The following is a 21,196-nucleotide window of genomic DNA, read 5'->3' as shown; positions in this document are numbered from 1 at the left end:
AATTACATTTCGTGACGGTCATTGTTGTTTTTTCTCGTCCTCTCCCTTGCTCTCATTGAGGCTGATCGCCTCAAAACGTCGAAAATCATGTCGCTAATTTCGAAAAATGGACCCCAAAGTGCCACAATGGGCTTTATTAATGAAAAAATAGAGCGGGTCCCTAGGTTCTCTATTGTTCAAAGGGCTAATCCGACCCAGGTGTAAGGTCGCAAATACACATTGCAGTCCTTCTTTTGAGAATAATTTTTCTACCTGGTTTTAGGATATCAATCAGCCGATAATGTAAACAGCTGTTTTGTTTGCATGGTTTTGACAAAAAGCCCTGATATTTCGGTACCATTCTCGGAACCCGGGCTATTGTCTAATTTTCACTCGTTTATAAATCTAAAAACGGTCTTCGGCGCAACAATATAACCGATGCTACTTCGAGTTCACAAATTACTGGGCCGATGAAGAATTCGTCAAAAACAGGGGATTTCTAAGAGTATTTACAAGAAAATTGTGGCGCTCGGGTGGCAGTGCCAAACATCAAAATATGGTTGGTTGAAAGGGAGATTTTGTAGTTTATTGAAGTGAGAGCCAGAAAGAAAGGAATTTCGGACAGTATTTGGGGAACACTAGAGACCTTTCTTCAAAAATTTCTCTAGAAGCGATTGGTTAAAAAGAAGATGTAATTTTCTGAAGGTTGTAATTCAAATTTGCTACACCAATGCAGAGTGCAGCTGTAAACTATTTTTAAAGGCATTAAGAAAAAATATTGATTCATGTGAAAAATTCTCTAATTTTGACCCGAAAAAAGTCAAAAGGCGATTAGTTAAAAATTAAAACAGCAACTCGTCAATTAGGAGCAGCAAAAGCGCTACACTAATTATTGAGAAAACGCCAATAAAAAATAGTATAGAGCATTTACAGTACCTACTAGGAAAAAATATTGTTCTGCCTTGAAAAAGTGAAAAAGCACCAGTAGCGATGCCAAAATCTTAAAATCTTGTGACCTGAGATTCACTCAAGGGTAGCTTTTTTATTTCAGTCGAGAATTTGGAACGCATTAAAAACTTCCAGTGGAAACGCCAAATTTTTTTAAAATGTGACGTTGACTAGGAGTTTTAATTAAACATTCCTGGTTTGGCAATACCAATTAAAGATTCGGTGTGGTGCCGCCAAAAGTCTTTTAAGATATGATTGATCAAAAATTTCAAAAAATTTCCATTCCGTTCTTTTAAACCCGGGCAATGAGCGCTTTCAAACATATTTTCTTCTCCTATTAATTCTTTAATATTAATTCACTATAGGGTGCCCCGAAATTAACAGAACAAAACTCAATTAAAAAAAATTGAGTTAAGACGTCATTTTAAAATAAAAAAATAAGAGATGATCAGAATTTTTTCGTCGAATTATAAAAAAATATTAAAAAAAAAACTCCACTCTGTATTTCGATTAATATACTTTTAGGTACACTAGATATATTTTAACTTTGAGAACAAGCATTGGTTGTTCAGTCGCATGCTGTTAAATATGGGACACCCTGTATACTAAGAAAACATCGGCAGTAAGTGCAGCTTAAAGCGGCACTGACCAAGCTTGTAGCTATTCCGAACCTGTTAAGTACGTCGCCCTAACACAGCAACAACCAGAGGCAACAATATCTCTGTTGGTAACCGTTCATATGATAATAAACTGGTAATACCTCAAACGGCCACTCCCCGAAGGCCTAAACCCATTAAACTACTCTAACTATAATAAAAAAGCACTCACCGTTTGCTCCAAACATAGCATGGTGAACGTACGGGCTCTGCACCCCAAAGTTGTTGGAGCCGTTCCCCAAGGCATAGAGCTGCTGGAACAAGCTTTCGGCACTTTCGTCCTGTTCTGCGGTTTTGCTCTGCATCCCTGACATCTGCAGCAGCTGCAGATGAGTGTTGTTGTTCAACTGGCCCTGCTGTTGCTGAGCGCTGCCAGTGGAATCAGCCCCAGATCCCCCAGGAAGCTGCGGCACTTGAAATTCGTCCTGGCTTTCTTTCCCCCCTTGACTTTCCAGGTACATGCGTACGTTAGCAATGTGCGCTTTCGTGAAGATATGGTCTTGAATCGAGTACTTGTGCGAGTACTTGAAGTTACAGTACTTGCAGTCGTCAGGCAGTGCCGGGGTGTCTCCTTCGGACTGACCCAGAACTTTATGAAGCGCTATCTTGCTTTTCTTCTCTTTAGCCCTAGCGTTCTGGAACCACACTTGGATAACCCTCTTGGGAAGGCCGATTTCTCTGCCCAAGCCTTCACATTCTGCCATAGTGGGCGTTTTATAGTCACTAAAGAGTGTCTTCATGATCTTGACTTGCGTAGAGCTCATCTGAGTGCGGTATCTCTTGGAGCCGCCAGAATTCACTTGTCTGTGAGTGTTGCTTTGAGTGCTGCTTGCAGGCGAAGTGGGGTTGCTCTCGTCATCGATGTATTCTGTGGTTTCGGACATTGAATCGCTACGCTCATCACACATTGATCGCTCACTGAGGTCGGTTAATGGGCCTGTATCGCAGAGCCCATGCTCCATTGACACTTTCATTGGCCTGGACAGGTCTACAGGCTTGGACAAATCTAAAGGAATCTCCCCTCCCTCAGGCTTCTCGGTTTTGATCTCACTCTTGTCGCCATTGGAGGAAGCGGTGGCATGTTGCTGCAGTTCGCTAATATACCTCTTCATACTCTCCTCATAATATTTCTTAATGGAGCTCTCCATATCTGGGTGAAGGGCTGGGAAAAGCGGGGGCGCCAATTGTTGCTGTTGTTGCTGTAACTTGTCACTACCTCCGGACAAACTAGGAGCACTTTCCAAGCTGACTTCTTCATCTGGTAGAGCATCGATGTTAATTTCTCCACGGGCGCATTGATCTGCATGTTTAGTGGTCAAATGTGACTCTAGAGCACTTTTCACTTTGAATAAAGCGGGACAAAAGGGGCATCTCTTATTAATAACTTGGGCGTGCGCCCTGAACTGACCCTTCCTCTCTCTGGCTCTAGTATTTTGAAACCAAACCTGTACTACCCTCTTCTTCAAACCCACCTCCCGGGCAATATTTTCCAACATCTTCCTTGAAGGATTACTTTCGATCTGATACTTCTGGTATAGATAATCCAACTGTTCAGGTAGAATTGTAGTTCTGAGGCGTTTGTCTTTTGGTTGATCCGAGGCGTCGCTTTCTACGTCACCAAACTCCTCAATCTTTCTCTTCTGCCCTGCCACGTTATTCAGCATATTCAGCAGAGGATGGTTTTGAGTTGGTGGCTTGGCTTCTGCTAGTTGCTGCTGCAATTGGGCGTGCTGTTGAAGGATTCCGAAAGGGCTGTCTGGTGGGTACGATGGAAACAGGTTCGGATTCATCAGATGCACAAGCTGGTGCTCCCTCCAGAGCTCGAATCTTGGAAAAACTAGGTTGCACTTATCGCATTGGAAGGTCCCCTCTTTACCATCCGAGGGAGTTGGTGACGAGCTTGGAAAATTTCCTTGGCTTGGCGTGGGGGTTGTCGAAGCATTGGGTTGGCTTGGGCTTGAAAGATTTTGGGAAGGCTGCTGCGATTGTTGTTGATTGGGTTCTACGGTGGTGCTAGAGTTAGAATCTTCAGAGCTAAGCACCGCAGCGATCTGTGCGGCTGCTGCCTGAGCCTGAGCACTACGCTTGGCATCCTCTTCTTTGAAACAATGAGTCTTTTGATGTCGGATTAACTCATAATATCTTTGAAACACCAACAAACATTTTTTACATTGATAGTTCAAACCTGGTGTTCTTTGAAATCTATTAGCTCCGCTCTCATCAATACCCGGAGCTGGTTCTGCTGCAGGCTGGTTCTCGTATACCTTTCTGGCTTTCTGTCTAGCATTCTGGAACCACACTACAATAACCCTAGGGCTCAAATTCAGAAGTTTTGACAAATATTCCAAGTCGTCATCTTTAGGATATGCATTGTTTTCAAAGAACTCTTGCAACACTTTGATCTGGTAATCGGTGAACCTGGTTCTATTTGCCCTTTTGCCAGTAGAAGAACCTGGGCTGCTGTATTCTCTACTGGGGCTCAAGCATCTGTTTGGAGTCAGTGGAAGCATTCCTTGAAGGCTATTGGGGTTCGGAAAATTCTGCTGGCTGATCTTTGGCGGTGGTAGCATTGAGGTATGATGTCCCATGTTTAAGGTAGGAGTGCTGGTGGAGAGAGATCCTTCCCCAAGCTGTGATGCGATTATCGAAGTAAGGTTCAAGCTATTTGGAGTGGTAGGTTGTGACGAAACATTGATACTCTCAGTGGAAGCAATTGAAGTGGCGGGGCTTTGGGGGGGCTGCAAGTTTGGAGGCAAGTTGAAGTAGTTTGGAGGTTTATCCTCCATGACCTCCATTTTATGCTCTTCAACGGGCTCTTCTTTAATTTCTTTTTTTACTTCTGCTGCAGGAGAACTGGCAGAATCTTTGCTCTTGTTAATTTCATCACTACTGCTGCCCGAGGAACTGTTCAGTGGCAAAACTTTGGCTTCCCCGGTCTTTTCGTACTCCTCCAAGTTCAAAGTAGTGGACGGCGGGTTGTTGAAGTTGTAAGGACTATCTTTGTTTCTTTGTCTTTCCTTGAATAAAGTGTTGCGGAACCAATGCTTGATCACCTTAGGAGGTAAGCCACTCTGGTTGGCCATGTCGTGGATCTGGTCCTCTGATGGTGAATTATTAATGTCGAAATGCGCACGCAGTATTTTCAATTGCTCATCAGTAATACGCGTTCGCGCTCTCTTCTGATTTGCAGCTGCGTTCGCAACCTGCAAGAAAGTCAAGCATAAGTCACACGATTAAAATTCATGCCGAGCGCTTTTGGTCATTTAGATGGCCCCCTCGCCGACCAGGTTTTGTCCCTATTGATTTTTAAATATTCATTGTAGAGGTGCGCACGAGGAATATTGATTTTTCACACGTATATTGTTGATGTTCATCAGGGGATAATGTGACAGCTGATTTTGATTATTAATTAAACCATTCGATTGTTTGCGGAATTTTAATTGGGCGTTTAACTCTCGAACCATGAGAACCAAATGCGGTATGATGTCATTGAAACCTGATGGGGTATTTACCTATTTACGATTAATGACAGTTAGTAACATCAAATTATAGCCGAGGGAATTTTATTTAGGCCCTCAATTATTCTGGCTGTAATTGTTCTAGTAGATAATGATAAAATGTTCATTTTTAATAAGGAGGACACTTATTAAGGTTGGTTCTGTATTTTAGATAATTAATGGTCTTGGAGAAATGCTAACGGGACTGTAGTTGCGGTATTTTATTGTTTTCGGGTTGCATGGGGCCCAAACAGCAAAAAACTACATTGGAACTTGTTATGTTTACAACATGACTTGGCAACAACGTAAGGCAAGTATCTACATATGTGATTAAATCTAGAGCAAACCTTATAGGCTCGTAAATTATGAAGTATGAAGGACCAGAGTGTGCCTTTACTTATCAGATTTTTGCTGTTTAAATTGGCAACTTGGCAATATGTCATAACATATATTTATTATGACATGTATTATTTATAATTATAAATATACATTATAAATATATTATAAATATACAGGGTGTCCTCGAATTGCGTGGCCAAAATGATACCGCAGATTATTTAAGTAAAAATAAGTCGATTTAACTAAATTTGCCCCAGTCCAAAAGTTGATAATCACGGAGTTACAGGGTGTTAAAGTTGAAAAAATAAATCGCATTTTCTTTAATATCTTTCGATTCCTTTGAGCTAATTTCACGAAATTTCGTATCTGAGGGTGTCTTAGAATGCCAAATTCAAATTTATTAACCATTTAGTTGTATTTTCTAGAGGGCACCACAAGCGACCTTTAGGACACATTTAAACCTCTGTAACTTTTTTGTGCCATAGTGTATGTCATTTTGGCATTGAAAAATCTTTTTTCCTACCTTTTATACTTAGAAAAGGTATACTTTATTGAAGTCGCTAGAAGCAACGGTTTCTGAGAAAAACGCATGTAAAGCTGATGATGCATGTAAATTAACTTAAAATTATTTCCCGTTAAAAAAAAAGTGTTCAAGTTTTTTAAAAACAATTATTACTAAAGATAAAATATAAATAATATTTAACAAAGAAACAACAACAAAGAGAAATAAAATTAACTAATTAATTAAATTAACTTATGTAAGTTTTTGATTTCATTTTTTTTCATTTAATTTGCTATCACAGTAAATGTTCAAAATGTTCACCATTTTATATATATTTTTTATTTTTGAATAAATTCAAGTGTCAAAATGTCAATTAAAAAACATAGTCAACTAAGATATTTACTTAAAAGTGACAACGCAGATGTGCGGCGCATTAGAATTATGCGTTTTTCTCAGAAACCGTTGCTTCTAGCGACTTCAATAAAGTATACCTTTTCTAAGTATAAAAGGTAGGAAAAAAGATTTTTCAATGCCAAAATGACATACACTATGGCACAAAAAAGTTACAGAGGTTTAAATGTGTCCTAAAGGTCGCTTGTGGTGCCCTCTAGAAAATACAACTAAATGGTTAATAAATTTGAATTTGGCATTCTAAGACACCCTCAGATACGAAATTTCGTGAAATTAGCTCAAAGGAATCGAAAGATATTAAAGAAAATGCGATTTATTTTTTCAACTTTAACACCCTGTAACTCCGTGATTATCAACTTTTGGACTGGGGCAAATTTAGTTAAATCGACTTATTTTTACTTAAATAATCTGCGGTATCATTTTGGCCACGCAATTCGAGGACACCCTGTATATTTATGATATATTATTAAATTATACAGTAGTTTGTAAGCTTTGGTTGGAGTTTCCGCTTTTAACGAGGCATTGGTTGAAATAGTGTCCCCTCAAATTAAACTGAAGAGGTGTAACGACCTAAGTTATTTCTGGCATAATTTTAGGTTTAAGAGGGAGGTTTCATGATCTGGGTAGAGGTTTCGTTCTTCTCCATGGGTCTTAATAGTCCACAAGCCATATCAATAGTACCGCAGTCGAAGAAAGTAATTGTTAACGAATCTATTGCGTGCATTTGAACCCTAAAGCGATGCCTGATCGATCCCAGACGAAATACCAATCGCCTGATGAATTATAATTATGACTGTAGAACATTTCAAAATATCGATATTTCGAAACAGGCTTAATTGAATTGGCTTGAACAAAAAGTATACCGGTTCACGATGTTCTATTTGCACAACAATGATAATATTTTATTTAAATAAAATGTTTTACTCACAGCCAGGCATTTCACAATAGAAATTAACACCAATGCTCTCGAAAATGTGTGCCACCATGAGTGTCATGTTTAAATTTGAATTTTAATTATTTTTTTTTTTTTTAAGACGACGTCTCTTTCTTCGTCCTCTGCTGGTCATGCCTGCGTGTGTATGCACCTTTAACACGTTGTTTGGCCACCAACGCTCTCTTTGTCAGAACATATTCAAATTTCAAGTGATTTAAATTGTAAAAATATTTTCCTATGGTCGCCGAACAAATATTTAGTCCATGCATTTTTTTTTTTTAAGGTAAACAAATGGCCTTGCGTTCACGTATGTCCCATCGCGACATCCCAGGTAGAAAACTTTTAGTCTTAAGGGACACAATTTCGAAAACTGATTACCTTCTGCTTATTCTTCACACACCTGCGCCCATTATTCGCAGCTAACTTTACGGTATCCTTTCATTTTCGACATTGTATCTGGGCCCTTTGTTACCGCTCAGGCTCTGGCATGGTATTGTGTTACAACTAGGGCGAATTTTTAGTTTCTAATCTCCGTTTTTAACAATAACGAGCCGCCGAAATTAGTGTGTAGGGCTTAAGGAGGATGCATGCGTTTTCTGGGAATTTCAGCCCTTTGGTACGACACAAAGAGGCCTGCAATTACCTTAACGTATTCCGGGACATATTTCAAATGCCCATTGGTATAAATGATCGCATGGAGCGCAAATTCCTGCATCCGACCGCTTGTTTAACGGGAAATAACGCCGAGATACTTTATAATTACTCCGGGTCGCGTTAATTTTGATTTAATGGTGTGCCTTGTAAATATCTCGAGAACATGCTGAGGTGCGCCCGATAAATCTGCGCTGCTTTAATTGAAAATCGTGGACAGGAAGTGGACGCGGTCTTCAAATTTGACGCACATTTTGTGCAGTTTTGCCTCGATGGACTAATGGACGCACATTTTTGGGCATCGGCGGCGTTCGATTGAATACCTACCGTATTTGATTCAGAGTACGTTTGCGAGCTTTATAAGAGCATTGGTGGTATATTTTATCGTGAAAAATTCCTTGGCAGCGTTTTTAGGGGGAGACAGGGCCATGACAATTATTTATGTAAATATACTTAAAAACAAGTACAATTAAAAACTTTGAAATTCGTTTTATTAATCGGAGTGCATTGATAGCGAGGCGCAAGCGCGGGCAATATATTTTGGTCACGCGGTAGCGCCGCACACTGTTGCCAAGTTACGAGTATGATCTCAGAAACCAGATAAAATTTGCATTTTTTTTTAAACCAAGAAGTTCAGGGCCGACGAGCTTAAATACCTTGGTTAAGAAAAACTTGACCAAAAAACCCGTTTAGCTTTTAGATAAAGACACGTAAAAATATATAATAAAGCCGCGTAAAATTTGTTCCATTTGAAAAGCTCGTGCTGTTTGAGATATATTAGAGCGAAAGCCGTGTGCACACCTCAATTTTCTTCCCGCAGCAAATATTTCCCTAGATCCAACCCTGCGGCTATCACATTGCGAAAACTGATGTCTTTGCCTTTTTGACGCAAACAACCCGATATTTTCCACGGACAATTAAGATACAGTGTCAAATTACACATAAAACAACTTTAAAAGCGCTCAGCTTGTTAAAACACAGATTGAAAGCTTTTTAATGCAGTTCCCCCCATCATCGGGGACGGCCCCATAAAACACACTGCCCATAAAACCAAAGTGGCCGATTAAAAACCTGTCATTAACTGCCATATTTATTTTATATCCCATTGATAAATCAACCCTTAAAAATCCAAAGGTACTTACCGCCTGCTGTTGCATCAACGCGGCCTGCTGTTTGACCAACATCGACTGTTGTTCCTGTCCGGCAGCAGCGAATTGTCCCATGGGGTCGTACGGCGGGGGAGGCATCATCATAGGTACCAATGGAGGCTGTAAATTCATCGCAGCCAGTGCGTTGAGCCCTAATGGCAATCCCATTCCCATCATCTGCATCACGGGGTTGAAATTCAGCTGCTGCAGCTGCATCACGTTCAAGGCTGCTTGCATTTCGGACATTTGCTGGGCCAACGCCATTGGGTTTTGAGCCATGGTTTGAGCCAGCATGGCCTGAATATTGGGTGGAAGTGAATCAGTGGAGCTGGCCGGAGTTGTGCTGCTTGTAGGGGTGCTGGGAGCTGTGGAAGTAGCCTCCGGTGGAGTTTGCAGGTTGAGCTTTACATGTAATCCATCCTTGTGTTCTTCTATTATGTCTTTCTCTGGAGTTTCGCTCAAAGGACTACCATCCCCTTGTGTGGTGATTGGAGTAGTAACTCTGGGCTGGGCTGTGGAAGTGGAGCTGGTTGCAGCCGTCACCACCACAGTTTTCTTTTCGATTTCGCTCTTGAGCTGCTGGGCATATTTCTCCAGATATTCCAAAGGCACTAAGTCCTTGTGCACTTCCTCACAGTGGCTCTTCAGCACCCACACACTTGAAAACTCCTTGTTGCATGTTTGGCACGTCGATTTACTCACTTCTGGCAAATTCTCATTGTCTTCCTCTTTGTCACTATTCGGGGACTTATCGTCGCACTTTTCTTCTTTCACTTCTTCGAGGCGCACTTCGGGCTGTTCAATGGGTGCCAGAGCCGCTGCTGCTTCTTCTTCTTCTTCCACCTTCATTTTCAGTTCCGCCTCGGCTTTTTCCCGCTGACGCCTTTGGTGGCTCTCATTATATTGCATAACTATGTCAAATCCATAGCCTTCGAGTAAGTGCTTGTAGATCGGAGAACCCTTTTTTACCTTCAAGTCTTTATCTTCGTCATCGTTACTACCGGGTAAAACGGCCATAGGCGTTGCGAACAGGCAGTACACCTGGTGCGCACTCAACTGATCTGGGCTCGTAAAGGAAGCACCGCATTTAGGACAACAAAATCCTTGCGAAGGGCTCGGAGGGGTGGGGCAGGGTTGTTTGCCCGCCTCCCCACCACCGCCACTAGGTGTTGGTGATGGTTGCTTCGGGGACTGCGTGGCGTCGGGTTGCTCAATTAATGGCTTAGAAAGGTCAATCTGGCCGGTCATTGCCAAATCCTGAAGTTTACTGGCTCTTGTTTGGTGTAGTACACTCCTCATGTGAATATCCAATGTGCTGCCTTGAGTGTAGGCCACTTTACAAATATTGCACCTATACTTCTTTTTGTCATCTTCATCGCTTGAAGAACTTTTGGGAGTCAATGATAAATTTTGCGCCTGTGCGGCTGACGCGATAATCGGAGACACTGAAGGTGAATTATTATTATTATTGGCTTGTTCCTGCATTGCTCTCTTTAGCTTGTGCAGGTGACTCACAGAGTTGTAGTGCACCAGTAAAATGTTCTTTTGTGTGAAACTTTCTTTGCACACGTCGCACTTGTAAGGCCTATTGGGGTCCAGATACTTCTCCATGGGATACGTCAGTTTCTCCCCTTTGCGGTGCAGGAGCGTTTTATTGTGAGCAGTAAGGTAGCTCTGACGCGTAAAAGCTACTCTGCACCTGTGGCACTTGTACTTCCTATTAGGGTCGTTGTAGCTGTCCTCGGCCATGGCTTGGCTATTGAGATAGTCCTCTAGGAACTGTTGGTCTTTGTAGACGATACTATCGTCAGAGTTCTCTCCGTCATTGGTGGCAGCGGTCTCTTCTTCTTTGCTCTCCTCCGTCTCCCCCTCATTATCATTTTCCTTTTTCAACAACTCGTTAGTGGAATTGTCCAAGATCTGTCCTTGCAGTCCTGCCAACAGCAGGGGATTGTTCATCAAGCTATGCTTGTACGCGTTGAGCTCTTCATCGGTAAGTTCTGAGTGCACGCTCTCCACATGTTTGTGCAGAGCCACTAAAGACCGAAAACTGCGCCCACACAACACGCACTTAGTGGCATCTCTGATCATATGGTACTGCGAGTGTAGTTGCAGCTTCTCCAGGGTTTTGAAGGCCAATGAACACTGATTGCACCGGTACTTGTACACATGTTTCTCGCTCACCGACATATTGGCAATGGAATTCTTGGCGTGGACTTCTTTGAAGTGCATTTGCAGAGTGTGTGCAGTGGGAAAAAATTGATTGCAGCCTTTCTTCCAGCAAACATAACCGGGCCCACTGGGAGTCTGTTTCACCTCCAGTTGATGTCCAGTTTCGTTTTGGTGATGGCACAGCTCGTCCACATTCCTGAACGTTTTGAAACAGGTGTTACATCTCTCACTTTCGCATTCGTTGTTTTCGTCACTTGTCGGGGACAAAAGGTCGGGATTTTCTTCGTTGTGAGTCGCAGTATCCAGTTTGCCCGAATCTCTGGAAGAAGCTGGAGACACCTGGTTCTGCGAAGCAGCTGCGTTGGGGGTTGATGTCCTTGAGGCTTGATTCAACCAGTGACTCTGGTCAACCAACATCAGAAGTCTCTGTAGACCTTCGCTGTTTACTGAGTGCACTTGCATAACGTGTCTTTCGAGACAGGAACGCCCCTTGAACAAGTCTTGGCACAAAGGACACGGGATGACTTGCTGTTCCTGCTGCTGTTGGCTGAGGTTAGGTCCATGTTGCGCTAATATATGGGCTTGAATGCGCATTTCACTGTCGCTAGTGTAATCGCAATATGGACATATATGAGGGCCGGGATTTGCCTCTAGGTGACTGGTATCTTCCAAATCGCTGGACTCGGTCTTGTTCGGATTAGAAGTGTCTATTTCAGAATTCAAACTGTCTCGACGCTCTGAAAATAAGTCATTAACACTAAATTAGAAAAAGGCGAGTTTAATAGCAACAATAAAAATGTAGACCAAATTTAATGGGGTAAGGAACCAGGAGTTGCCCTTAGGGCCTCCAACCCCGATGGGCTGGTGTAACTCTTTGGAGTTGTTCTTTCTTTAATTGTTCTATCAAGGCCCGGGGTTTTTTTGGACGCACGAGAGGACTGATACGGTCTCTTCTATGAGTGTAAAAAAAGATAACTGTCGAGAATGCTTTAGATTGATGCAATTATTTAGCAAGACTTCGTAAAACAAGGGTCTGTTTGACCTACACTGCAGCAGGTAAACGAACTATTTTTTTGCGTTTATGTGCTATTTAAAGGCGTCTTAGGAGTCCGGCCAGTACATTAAAATTTCTCACGATTTTCCACGCGGTCCACGGTCAATTTCCAGTTAAGTAAACAGAAATATTTATCCACTTTCCCAGGTGCAATTCAAAACGATGACAATATGTTGGGTGTGTCGAAAAATCAGTAAGACAGACAGAGCGAGCGTTTTCCTTTCGCGCGCGGTTGTGCTTACGGTTGGCAGAAATTTTACAAGAATCTTGACACCGAACCGAATTGGTTTAAAGCGATGACATGTTGATGACGACATAACAAATTCGAACGGAATTCCATTGTTTCTGGTTGTCGTTCTTCTGCTTTGATTTAATGTGTTATTTTTATTTTTATCCAGTTTTCTTTTAGTTGTTTCATGTGAGTATGCAAAATATCGTGAAACAACTGCAGGAAAAGTCGAAATAAACGACTTAATCTATGTTAACCAGTCGAACTGGTTTTGAAAAATTAAAACCATGGTACATCCCCGACGTCATTCTTTTCAATTATAAAGCGATTGTTTCTGTTTCGGTTCTGATTGTTTCACATACCTGATTAAAGGAAAACACTCACAAGAGTCATAATAGCTGTCCTTGTTTGTTGCACGTAAAAAAAATAAAAAAACGATGAGAAATTTGAATGAACAACGTGAGTTGAGAACGCAAGATCGAGAAGATCATTACTATTTTGATCAATCACGTTTTCAGAAAAAGTGACTTCTTGTCGATCTAAAATCTCCGCTACCTGCTAAGCTCATTTTGACCGATTCGAGAGGAGAGATGAAAAACGATACTCATAAAGTGTATGACTAATAATAATTTTTTGCACTAGGGAGGAAGTGCTACTTTTAGTCCCGCAAATAATTTAAGGTCCGTCGCGGAATATTTTAATTAAAACGTATTAAGAAAAAATAAAACGAACATATCCGAAAAACGAGGCGAAAAACTGGAAAGAATTGAGAAAAGCAAGGAGCAGAAGGAGTAAAGTCTTAAGTAATTTTTTTAGCAAAGACACTGAATAAGAGAGTAACGTAGAAGGTGCAGAAAGGTGTACTATATTCTAGTTGTGCTGAAATACGTGCCTTTTTTACTGACGAGTAAACAATCAGCAGCACTGAGAAAGGAAATTGAACAATCCCCCAATCAGATATGTTAACATTATTGACACATGAATTGCATTCATATATTTACTCTGACTCACATTTCAAAACCAAATCTCATTTTTTGCCTATTTTTTTCAATTTTCTGCTTTATTTTGTGGCTATTTATGCTTAATTTCATTCTCTACCTATCTGTAATAATAATTTGCAATCACTGAAATAACCGCAATGCAGATTTGCCTGTAAACGTCCATTTCGTAAATTTATTACTTACTTCATGTCAGTTGTAGCTACTTCTACGTAAACGCTAAAAATTCCGAACTTAAACTAGTTGTTGCTGAAAAAATCTTCTATTCAGTAAAAAATATTCTGGTAAGGAGTTTCTTCGGGAGTATTGTAAGACTAACGAAATCACAAGCTTCCATCCAATTTAATAAAATGCTTGAGATTGGTCTAGGCCGAGACTTAAATCAGAACGATGGCTTAAGCTTGACTCTGCTAAACTTCCCCTATATTAAATATACAGCATGAGGATTTTTTTATGTCATATTTGTACATGTTTTGTGGTCGTCAGATAATGCGAGGGTGAGGTGTTAACGCGAAAAATAAGAATATGTAAAATTGATATGCCAGGAGATCTAATACCTCGGCACTTCTATCTATCAATTTGGGCTTCAAATAACGCCAATTTAAGGATAACGTGCTAATATGACTTAAACAGGCAGAAAAGAGGGAAATCGGTTGAAAACGATAATTTCGTTACAAAATTTGCTTAAATGGAACCATTTTGTTATCCTTTTAAGAGACTTATCAAATTACACATTTATTCAAAGTTGAATGCATTTTTGAAATACTTTATTGCTTGGATATTTAGTTTAAAAAATTTTTCAAAAATTACAGTTTTACTAAGCGTCAAAAGTTACAGTAAAAATTAATAACAATCAAGAATAAAAATTAGCAAAATAATCAATTAAATATTTAAAAATTTTATAAATTATTGTATTTATTACAAATTATTATAAAAGAAGGAGTGGTCCGGGGTAACATCATATGTGCGGTAACCATGATGGGATAAAATTTGTTCGCAGGTATTGAAAATGAAGTTTCACGTGTCTAAGAGAATTTCCTTCTCTGGATAGAGATTTTACTGAGTTTGATTCAAACTTAACGTTCTACCTCCGGCCCATCTGCATATCAAGCGAAATTGAAGAGTAATCGAATTACAAAATAAAGCAAGAATGGAAACGATATTTAGGGCGGAAATTTGAAATGTAAGAAATTGTAGTGCAATGAACTAACTATTTACTGCAAATGGTTTTTCCAATGATCCCAAATTATACCGATCATTATAATCCAAATACGCTACATTTTTAGATTTGTAAAATTATTTGAAGTTGTTTACTACCAGAGCTGCGTGGAATGCACAAACATTCGTTATTGATAAATAATTTAAGCGTCATTCTAAAATAACCTTTTTGAGTAGGCATATAGTCGAGCTATTTATGGATATAAGAAAGGAATTTTCATTAGGAGATCATTTCAGAACCACTTTCATTTTTCCGAAAAAATTTATGAATTTGGAATTTCGTTGACTTCTTAAGTCGTCCTATCTGTGCCTTTTTCGCTTTAAATAGAAATTTTGCAAATTGTACATAGTAATATGAAGTAACCATACCAAAGAAAAAAAAAATTAGTATTTTCCCATAATTAAAATTCAAAACGGTATGATTTATGAAAATAACTGCTTTGTACTTCTTAAGTTTTTAATGAAATCAAAAACATTTGAACCCAAAAAAAATTAATGATCTGGAAATAGTTAAATTGATCTGCCAAGCACGAAAAATACAGGGTGTTCCATTTAAACATCAAACGTCAGGATCACTTCCGGTCAAACCAGTGACAATGAAATACCCAAAAATCAGTAATGTTGCACAAGTGGTTCAAATCAAAGATTTTATACGACAAAGCAAAAAAACTTACGGGGTGCACACGCTTTCTGTTGCCGCCCGGTACATTAAATTTCTGTGAAAAATCAATCCTGATATCACTCCAAGCATTACTATGGAGAAGTAATAATTCCATTATCAAATCAAGTAAAGTATTTCCTCGAATTCCTTCAGAATATCGAATAACATACGCTTGACTTCGTGAATCCTTAATGCTACAACTGATGGAGAAATTCTGCAGATACCGCCGACAAAAAATGGAACCAGATATAGACATATCATGAACCCCGCATTTTTTTATATCAGCATGCAGGGTCTTCCATTAAATCCAAAATTGCATTAAATAAAGAAATTTAATTTGATTTCATTGATTTGACCCGCGAGAAACGTGGGCATGTTCAGCCGTGTGTTCCTATCAGCAATTTAATAAACTATGTACTGGTTTTTACTTATTATGCATTACTGAACGTTGCGAAACTGGTCTTTTGATAGTTCAGCTCATAAAGAAACAACGTTTTGTGTACAATTGAATTTCACGGTTAATGATTAATACAAATTAATGTTATGGTTATGGTTATGATAAATAACGTAAATATTTTTGGGATCAGCAGACACTAGAGATAATAACAAAGGAATTGACTTAAGGACGCTATTAAGGAACAAAGACACAAGAATCAAGAAAGTGTCTTTTGCACTAAATTATTTGGCCCACTGTGTATTCACAGTTCTATAATTGATTTTTATAGAACAATCGCCAATGCAATCATCTTGCGAGCTTCGAAAACGATAATTAATGCACTGAGTAGGCACTTACCAAATGCTGAAACACTTTTATGAGAGTTGGGACAGGACAGAAGACGCGCTATGTAAAGCATATCTCAGAAACAGCAATTGCCATGTCGTGTTAATATCGCAAGTATTAGCAAACTGTCTAATGCAATTAAGATAATAGAGATATTAATTTACTGAAAGCACAGTGAATATTGAAAAACTAATGGCAGTTATCAGAACATGTAAAATTACCTTACTAGAAGCTTGTTAAGCGAACTAAAACTAAACACTGGGTTTTGATACCGAACTACATTGAGGGCGTTTCGATGGTAACTGAGACGAAAGTAAAAACGCCAAGACTGGGACCTACATAAAAACCTTTGTTCATAGCATATCGAAGACAGTAAAAATTTACCTGAACCAAGGGCAAATAAAACTTTGCCATCTATTTTATTGCCAAATGGCTATTTAGTGGCGTTTGTCTACAGCTTGTACGTTCAAAATTAGGCCTCTGTTCCTCTTAAGGGAAAGGAAGACGATGTTGACTCGTAGTGACCCAAGACGTTTCGAGTAATATGTAGATCAATTGTACACCGGAACCAAAAAATTACCTTAGAATTGGATTTTGATTGAGGGCTTGAATCAGACAAATTACTAGGAAACAAATAGTTTTAAGAACCTTAGACTGCCGTTTGCAACGTTGCCAAATTACTTTTAGTTGTTGATATGTTAAGGAAAACACGAAATTGATATTTCAAAAAGCAGAAGCCCGATCAAAAAGCGTCTATTTAACGGAGATGACGGTTTTTTTGTATACATTTTATTTTTTTAAATTTTTTTCTTGCTTTCAACCGAAATTTTGTGAAAAACGCATTCCACCTTCAAGAGAAATAGCCTAATGAGCACTTCAATTAAATGAACTTATAAGATTGTCGAAAAGGCGATCTGATTTCTATCATCAAAAATCTCATTTCTGGAATTCCAACAAGAAAACTGCCCCATAAAGACGCTATGTCGGCGTTTTCTGTTTCATTCCTTGATATTCAATTTGTTATACATTTAATATACTTTTATTTCCTATCTAACTCGATTTAAATTCTTATTAGTTATAGCAACATATCGGAAGCAAATTTTGCTTTCTAAGTAAGCATTTTACAACAGCATTTAGATGCACTAGAAACGCGCTAGAAGTAATTTCTTTTTAATGAAAAAAATGTGAATTGGAACAGCCCATTAAATAGGGCATAAAAAAGTTGTATAAACTATTACCTACTTTGGTAAATTGATAACCTAGTTAGTGTGAAGAGTGCCCAGTTTTAAAACATTTTTTATATTGTAAAAAGCCGTTGTTCAAGTTTACGGATTCGCGACTTTACTGGATTTTCGAGATGCTTAAATTCTTGAAATGGAATGTGAAGTTTAGGTTAGCCAATAAATTGCTTTAAAAAGTATTAAAAAAAATCAGTCTGAACTATTAAAATGTAAATTAAAAAGTGTTCTATATTTCTTAAATATATAGGAATTAAAAAAATGGGAACACTACACATAAGCACAAATATTGCACCTAACAAAAAACCTGAATATTCTGAAGATAACATCAACAAAGAAGCTCAGAAATTAAAATACTACTGAAACAAATCTATACTAATCAAAAAGTTCTAAGCTAAGGTTGAACAGATTCTCAATTTAGTAGAACAGATTTGATTTGACCTAAAATGTTCGAGTAAAAATAGTCAGTGTGAGAGAAGAGACTTCATTGTTAAAACACCCCAAAATCGAAAAAACATTTCTGGCAGCACAACTGCTGTTATCTCGTTAAAAACTTCCGAAATGCGTTTTTTCTTATAATATTTAGTTCAGGTTTCACCTCCTGTATCATTGTGCCACCGGGCCCTGTACAAATCTCTATTCCAGCAGCAACTACGTATCTTAACTCCAAAACACATAAAAAACTAAGTCCTCACCTGGCGTCTGCCTTTGTTGCTGTCCACCCGCCTGCTGCTCCACTGGTCCAGGCACCACGTGGAAAACCTCCCCAATGTCCGGAGAGGACTCCTTCCCTTCAGCCCTCCTCTGTAACTGGTGGAGCTGCTCCATGTGGAGATGCTTCAGAGATTTGACATGTTGCAGCAGTGGCAGTCGCGTGGTGGCCGAAAACCCGCACAACGAACAATGGAACACTCTCGGTTGGTTGAGTTGGAGTGTGGCACAGCGCTCCATCAGATGTTTGAGTAAAGCGACACCTGCGTCATGTCTACCTGCTGCTGAATGCAGCTGTAGCTTGTGGGCCGAGTTGGTGTAATAATCGCAAGCATTGCAACGGATCTGCACTCCCCCAGGAGCAGAAGCATACTTCAGCTTCCACTCGTTCCTTGGCCCGCCCTCTTTGACGTGGTTGACGTGCTGCAGCCTTTGGAGGTGTTTGTCAGTCTTGCAGTGCAGCTGGAAATTAGCCTTGAGATTCGTTTTGTACGTGCAGAGCTTGCAGACGTAGTGTCCGGCCACCACTGCCAAGATCTCTTGCTCCCTCAGTCTGGTTCTATCTAAAGCTAAATGCCTTCCCATGTCCTCCAAAGAATCAGATTGGAACACGTTGCAAACGCAACATTGGAAGGTCTTCTCCGGGTCCGGATCTGCGGGCTCGGGGGGTGGTTCCATGGTCTCGGGGTTCAGACCTAAATCTGAGTGCGCTGCCATCTCCGCAGGTCCAGCGTGTCCTGGCAGTTGCCCCCCGGTCATCATCTGAATTAGCAATGCTTGATTGTAAGCCATATCTGCCAACGCGGCTTCGGGTTTATCTCCCAGGCCTGGATACATCCCATACAAACTCTCCATGTGCTGCTGAGGATGCTGCTGATGATGCAGCGCGCTCAAGGTCTGCATGTGCTTCACATTTTGTTGCAGCACCAATATGTTGTGCGTATGTTTCTCGCTCGTCATGTGTATCCTCAGATTCCTGGCCACGTTGGTCTCATAATTGCAAACTTCGCATCTAAAACTGGGTTTAGGCTTGTGCCCAGAACTCACAGGGGAGTGGTGTAAAGTAGGTGCTTTCGGAGATGCTTGCCTCGTCTCTCCATTGTGTCCTCCTCCATTCTGTATCTCCTGCATATTATTCAAGTGTTTATCCGACTGCATATGAATACTCAAGTTGCCCTTGGTAGTGGTCGAGTAGTTGCACACCTCACATCTGTACGGCTTGTAGCCGCACGTGTACGTCTCCCCTCTGGCCAGCCGTGGGTGCGGCTGCCCAGCTATGCAATATATACAACTAGTTTCCGCCTCTGGATGTTTCTCCTTCATGTGAATCTCCAGTGTCTCTTGGTATTTATAGTGCCAGTTACATTTGGGACATTTCAAAGTCTTACAAGAGTTTCTACTATGGACGTTGGCCAGTCCCGCAGGACCCAGCCTCCCTGAGGCCAATATCATTTCGCATCTCTGACAGTCTACCCCAGAGGGCCTTCCTTGAAGATGCTCCGGACACACCCCTATCGTCGTCCCTGTCATGAAGGCCGGAGGCGAGGCGAAAGGTGGGCTTGGAGACTTTCCAGGAGTAGTGTGAGGTTGCTGCTGATGCGTAGGCGTTTGCACCCTGTTAGGAATGGATTGTACTAGTTGGGATTGATCCGAGGCGACGGGACTGCCAAGGGGCTCTAGTAACGAAACCACCGGCCTCTTTTCCGCTCCCACGCACTGTAAAATAGCCCCGCTGTCCTGCGCCAGCACTTCACGCTCCGCGTCCTGCAGGGACACTCCATGTTCTGAGCTCGCATGGTTCGCGAACGACCGAGCGAACCCGAAGGAGAGTCGACACACAAAACACATAAGAATCGGTTTGATGGGTAGAGAAGCAGGTCGCGGAGGCCTGGCGTCCCTCAGAGCCACCACCCGATAACTGTGCACCGCCGGAAGCTCAGAAGGCCGAGTTGGTTGCCTGAGCATGCGTGATACATACACAGCCTGCAAGGGAGGACCATTCTCGGGCAACAAAGATGGAGTCTGATTCTCGCCGTCACTCTCGGAGTCTTCGATGATGTAAGCGGATCCGTCGGGGTTGTAGACGATTTTCCCGGCGAACTGCTCCACGTCCGACGTGGAGGCTGCTGGAGAGGGAAGGCGAGTAGGAGGAGGCGGGGGCGATGCCCCAGGAGCGGCAGGAGGTGGGGAGGCCTCTTGCTCGGGACTCATGGCGGCGTCGGGCCGCGTCGTCGGCTCAGGAGCCGCGGACGACGTGGGCATTGCGAGGCATCACATGGCAGCCTGATCGACGCCCTGAAACAAAAACTACAGGTCAATTTCGCTCAGACCAGATCAGGATAGTTGAAATCATAAAGCGCATTCCAGTTAAAAAAGGAATCAACCTCCCGACCAAACTCTATATTTGTAACTCCAAACAAAATTATTTCGGCTTATGGTCGACACCCTGTAATGAACCAAATTCTTCCCTTGCGTGTGCGAAACATTAAGCACTCTAGGCGGTGCCCATAAAGGTACCAGCGTAATTACTATCGTTATTGCTAATCTTCGCCTGCTTATGAGCCTTTGGGCATCTTGGCCTTTTATCATTTTCTCGAATACGGTTTGTTGCATGTGTGCTCCTCGGAAATAATACCGTTCGTACCTTTATTATTATTACTATTACGGATATTTGAGTCATGAGGCAATATCGATGGTGATGGTACTCGGCCAGCAGCTGTTGGGGGTTGTACTTGTGCTTGGGAAAAGTGACGAATTTGTCGCTTTGTTCGTTTCCCCATGACATTTTTGTTAAGTATACAGGGCATTGTAGAGTATAGTGCAGAACATATAATAAGTGGTGACTCAAAACAATTTGTTCTTGTTTCGGATGTTTAGTATGTATCTGTCAACTATGATCTGAATTAAGCTGCTCGAAAATACCTAAATGTTAGTAAGTAGCTTGAGTTTTTCAAATTCTCAAACATATGACAAAACCAAAAATGCTATCAAACAGGTAATGATTCTTAATGCAGTAAATTTTGTTTTTAAATCCATGAACTATTTTAGAATACACGAATCTGCTCCAAA

General features: G+C 40.8%; 1 protein-coding gene across 3 annotated transcripts in view; it reads right to left on the bottom strand.

The window, feature by feature from the left end:
• The window catches only part of zfh2 (Zn finger homeodomain 2), a 78,678-nt gene that overhangs the window by 37,269 nt on the left and 20,213 nt on the right, over positions 1–21,196 (bottom strand). For all 3 annotated transcript variants that reach the window (XM_066395375.1, XM_066395382.1, XM_066395390.1), the window contains exons 2-4: positions 18,112–20,422; positions 9,060–11,974; positions 1,756–4,786 (exon numbers count right to left, since the gene is read on the bottom strand). In XM_066395375.1, coding sequence (XP_066251472.1) covers positions 1,756–4,786; positions 9,060–11,974; positions 18,112–20,389 — 8,224 coding nt within the window. In that variant the 5' untranslated portion in view covers positions 20,390–20,422. The remainder of the gene's footprint in view (positions 1–1,755; positions 4,787–9,059; positions 11,975–18,111; positions 20,423–21,196) is intronic.

This window comes from Euwallacea similis, chromosome 1, assembly GCF_039881205.1.
Source record: "Euwallacea similis isolate ESF13 chromosome 1, ESF131.1, whole genome shotgun sequence".
NCBI classification, from domain to species: domain Eukaryota; kingdom Metazoa; phylum Arthropoda; class Insecta; order Coleoptera; family Curculionidae; genus Euwallacea; species Euwallacea similis.
The sequence above is the reverse complement of the archived record's forward strand: the minus strand, read 5'-3'. Positions and strand labels throughout refer to the sequence as shown.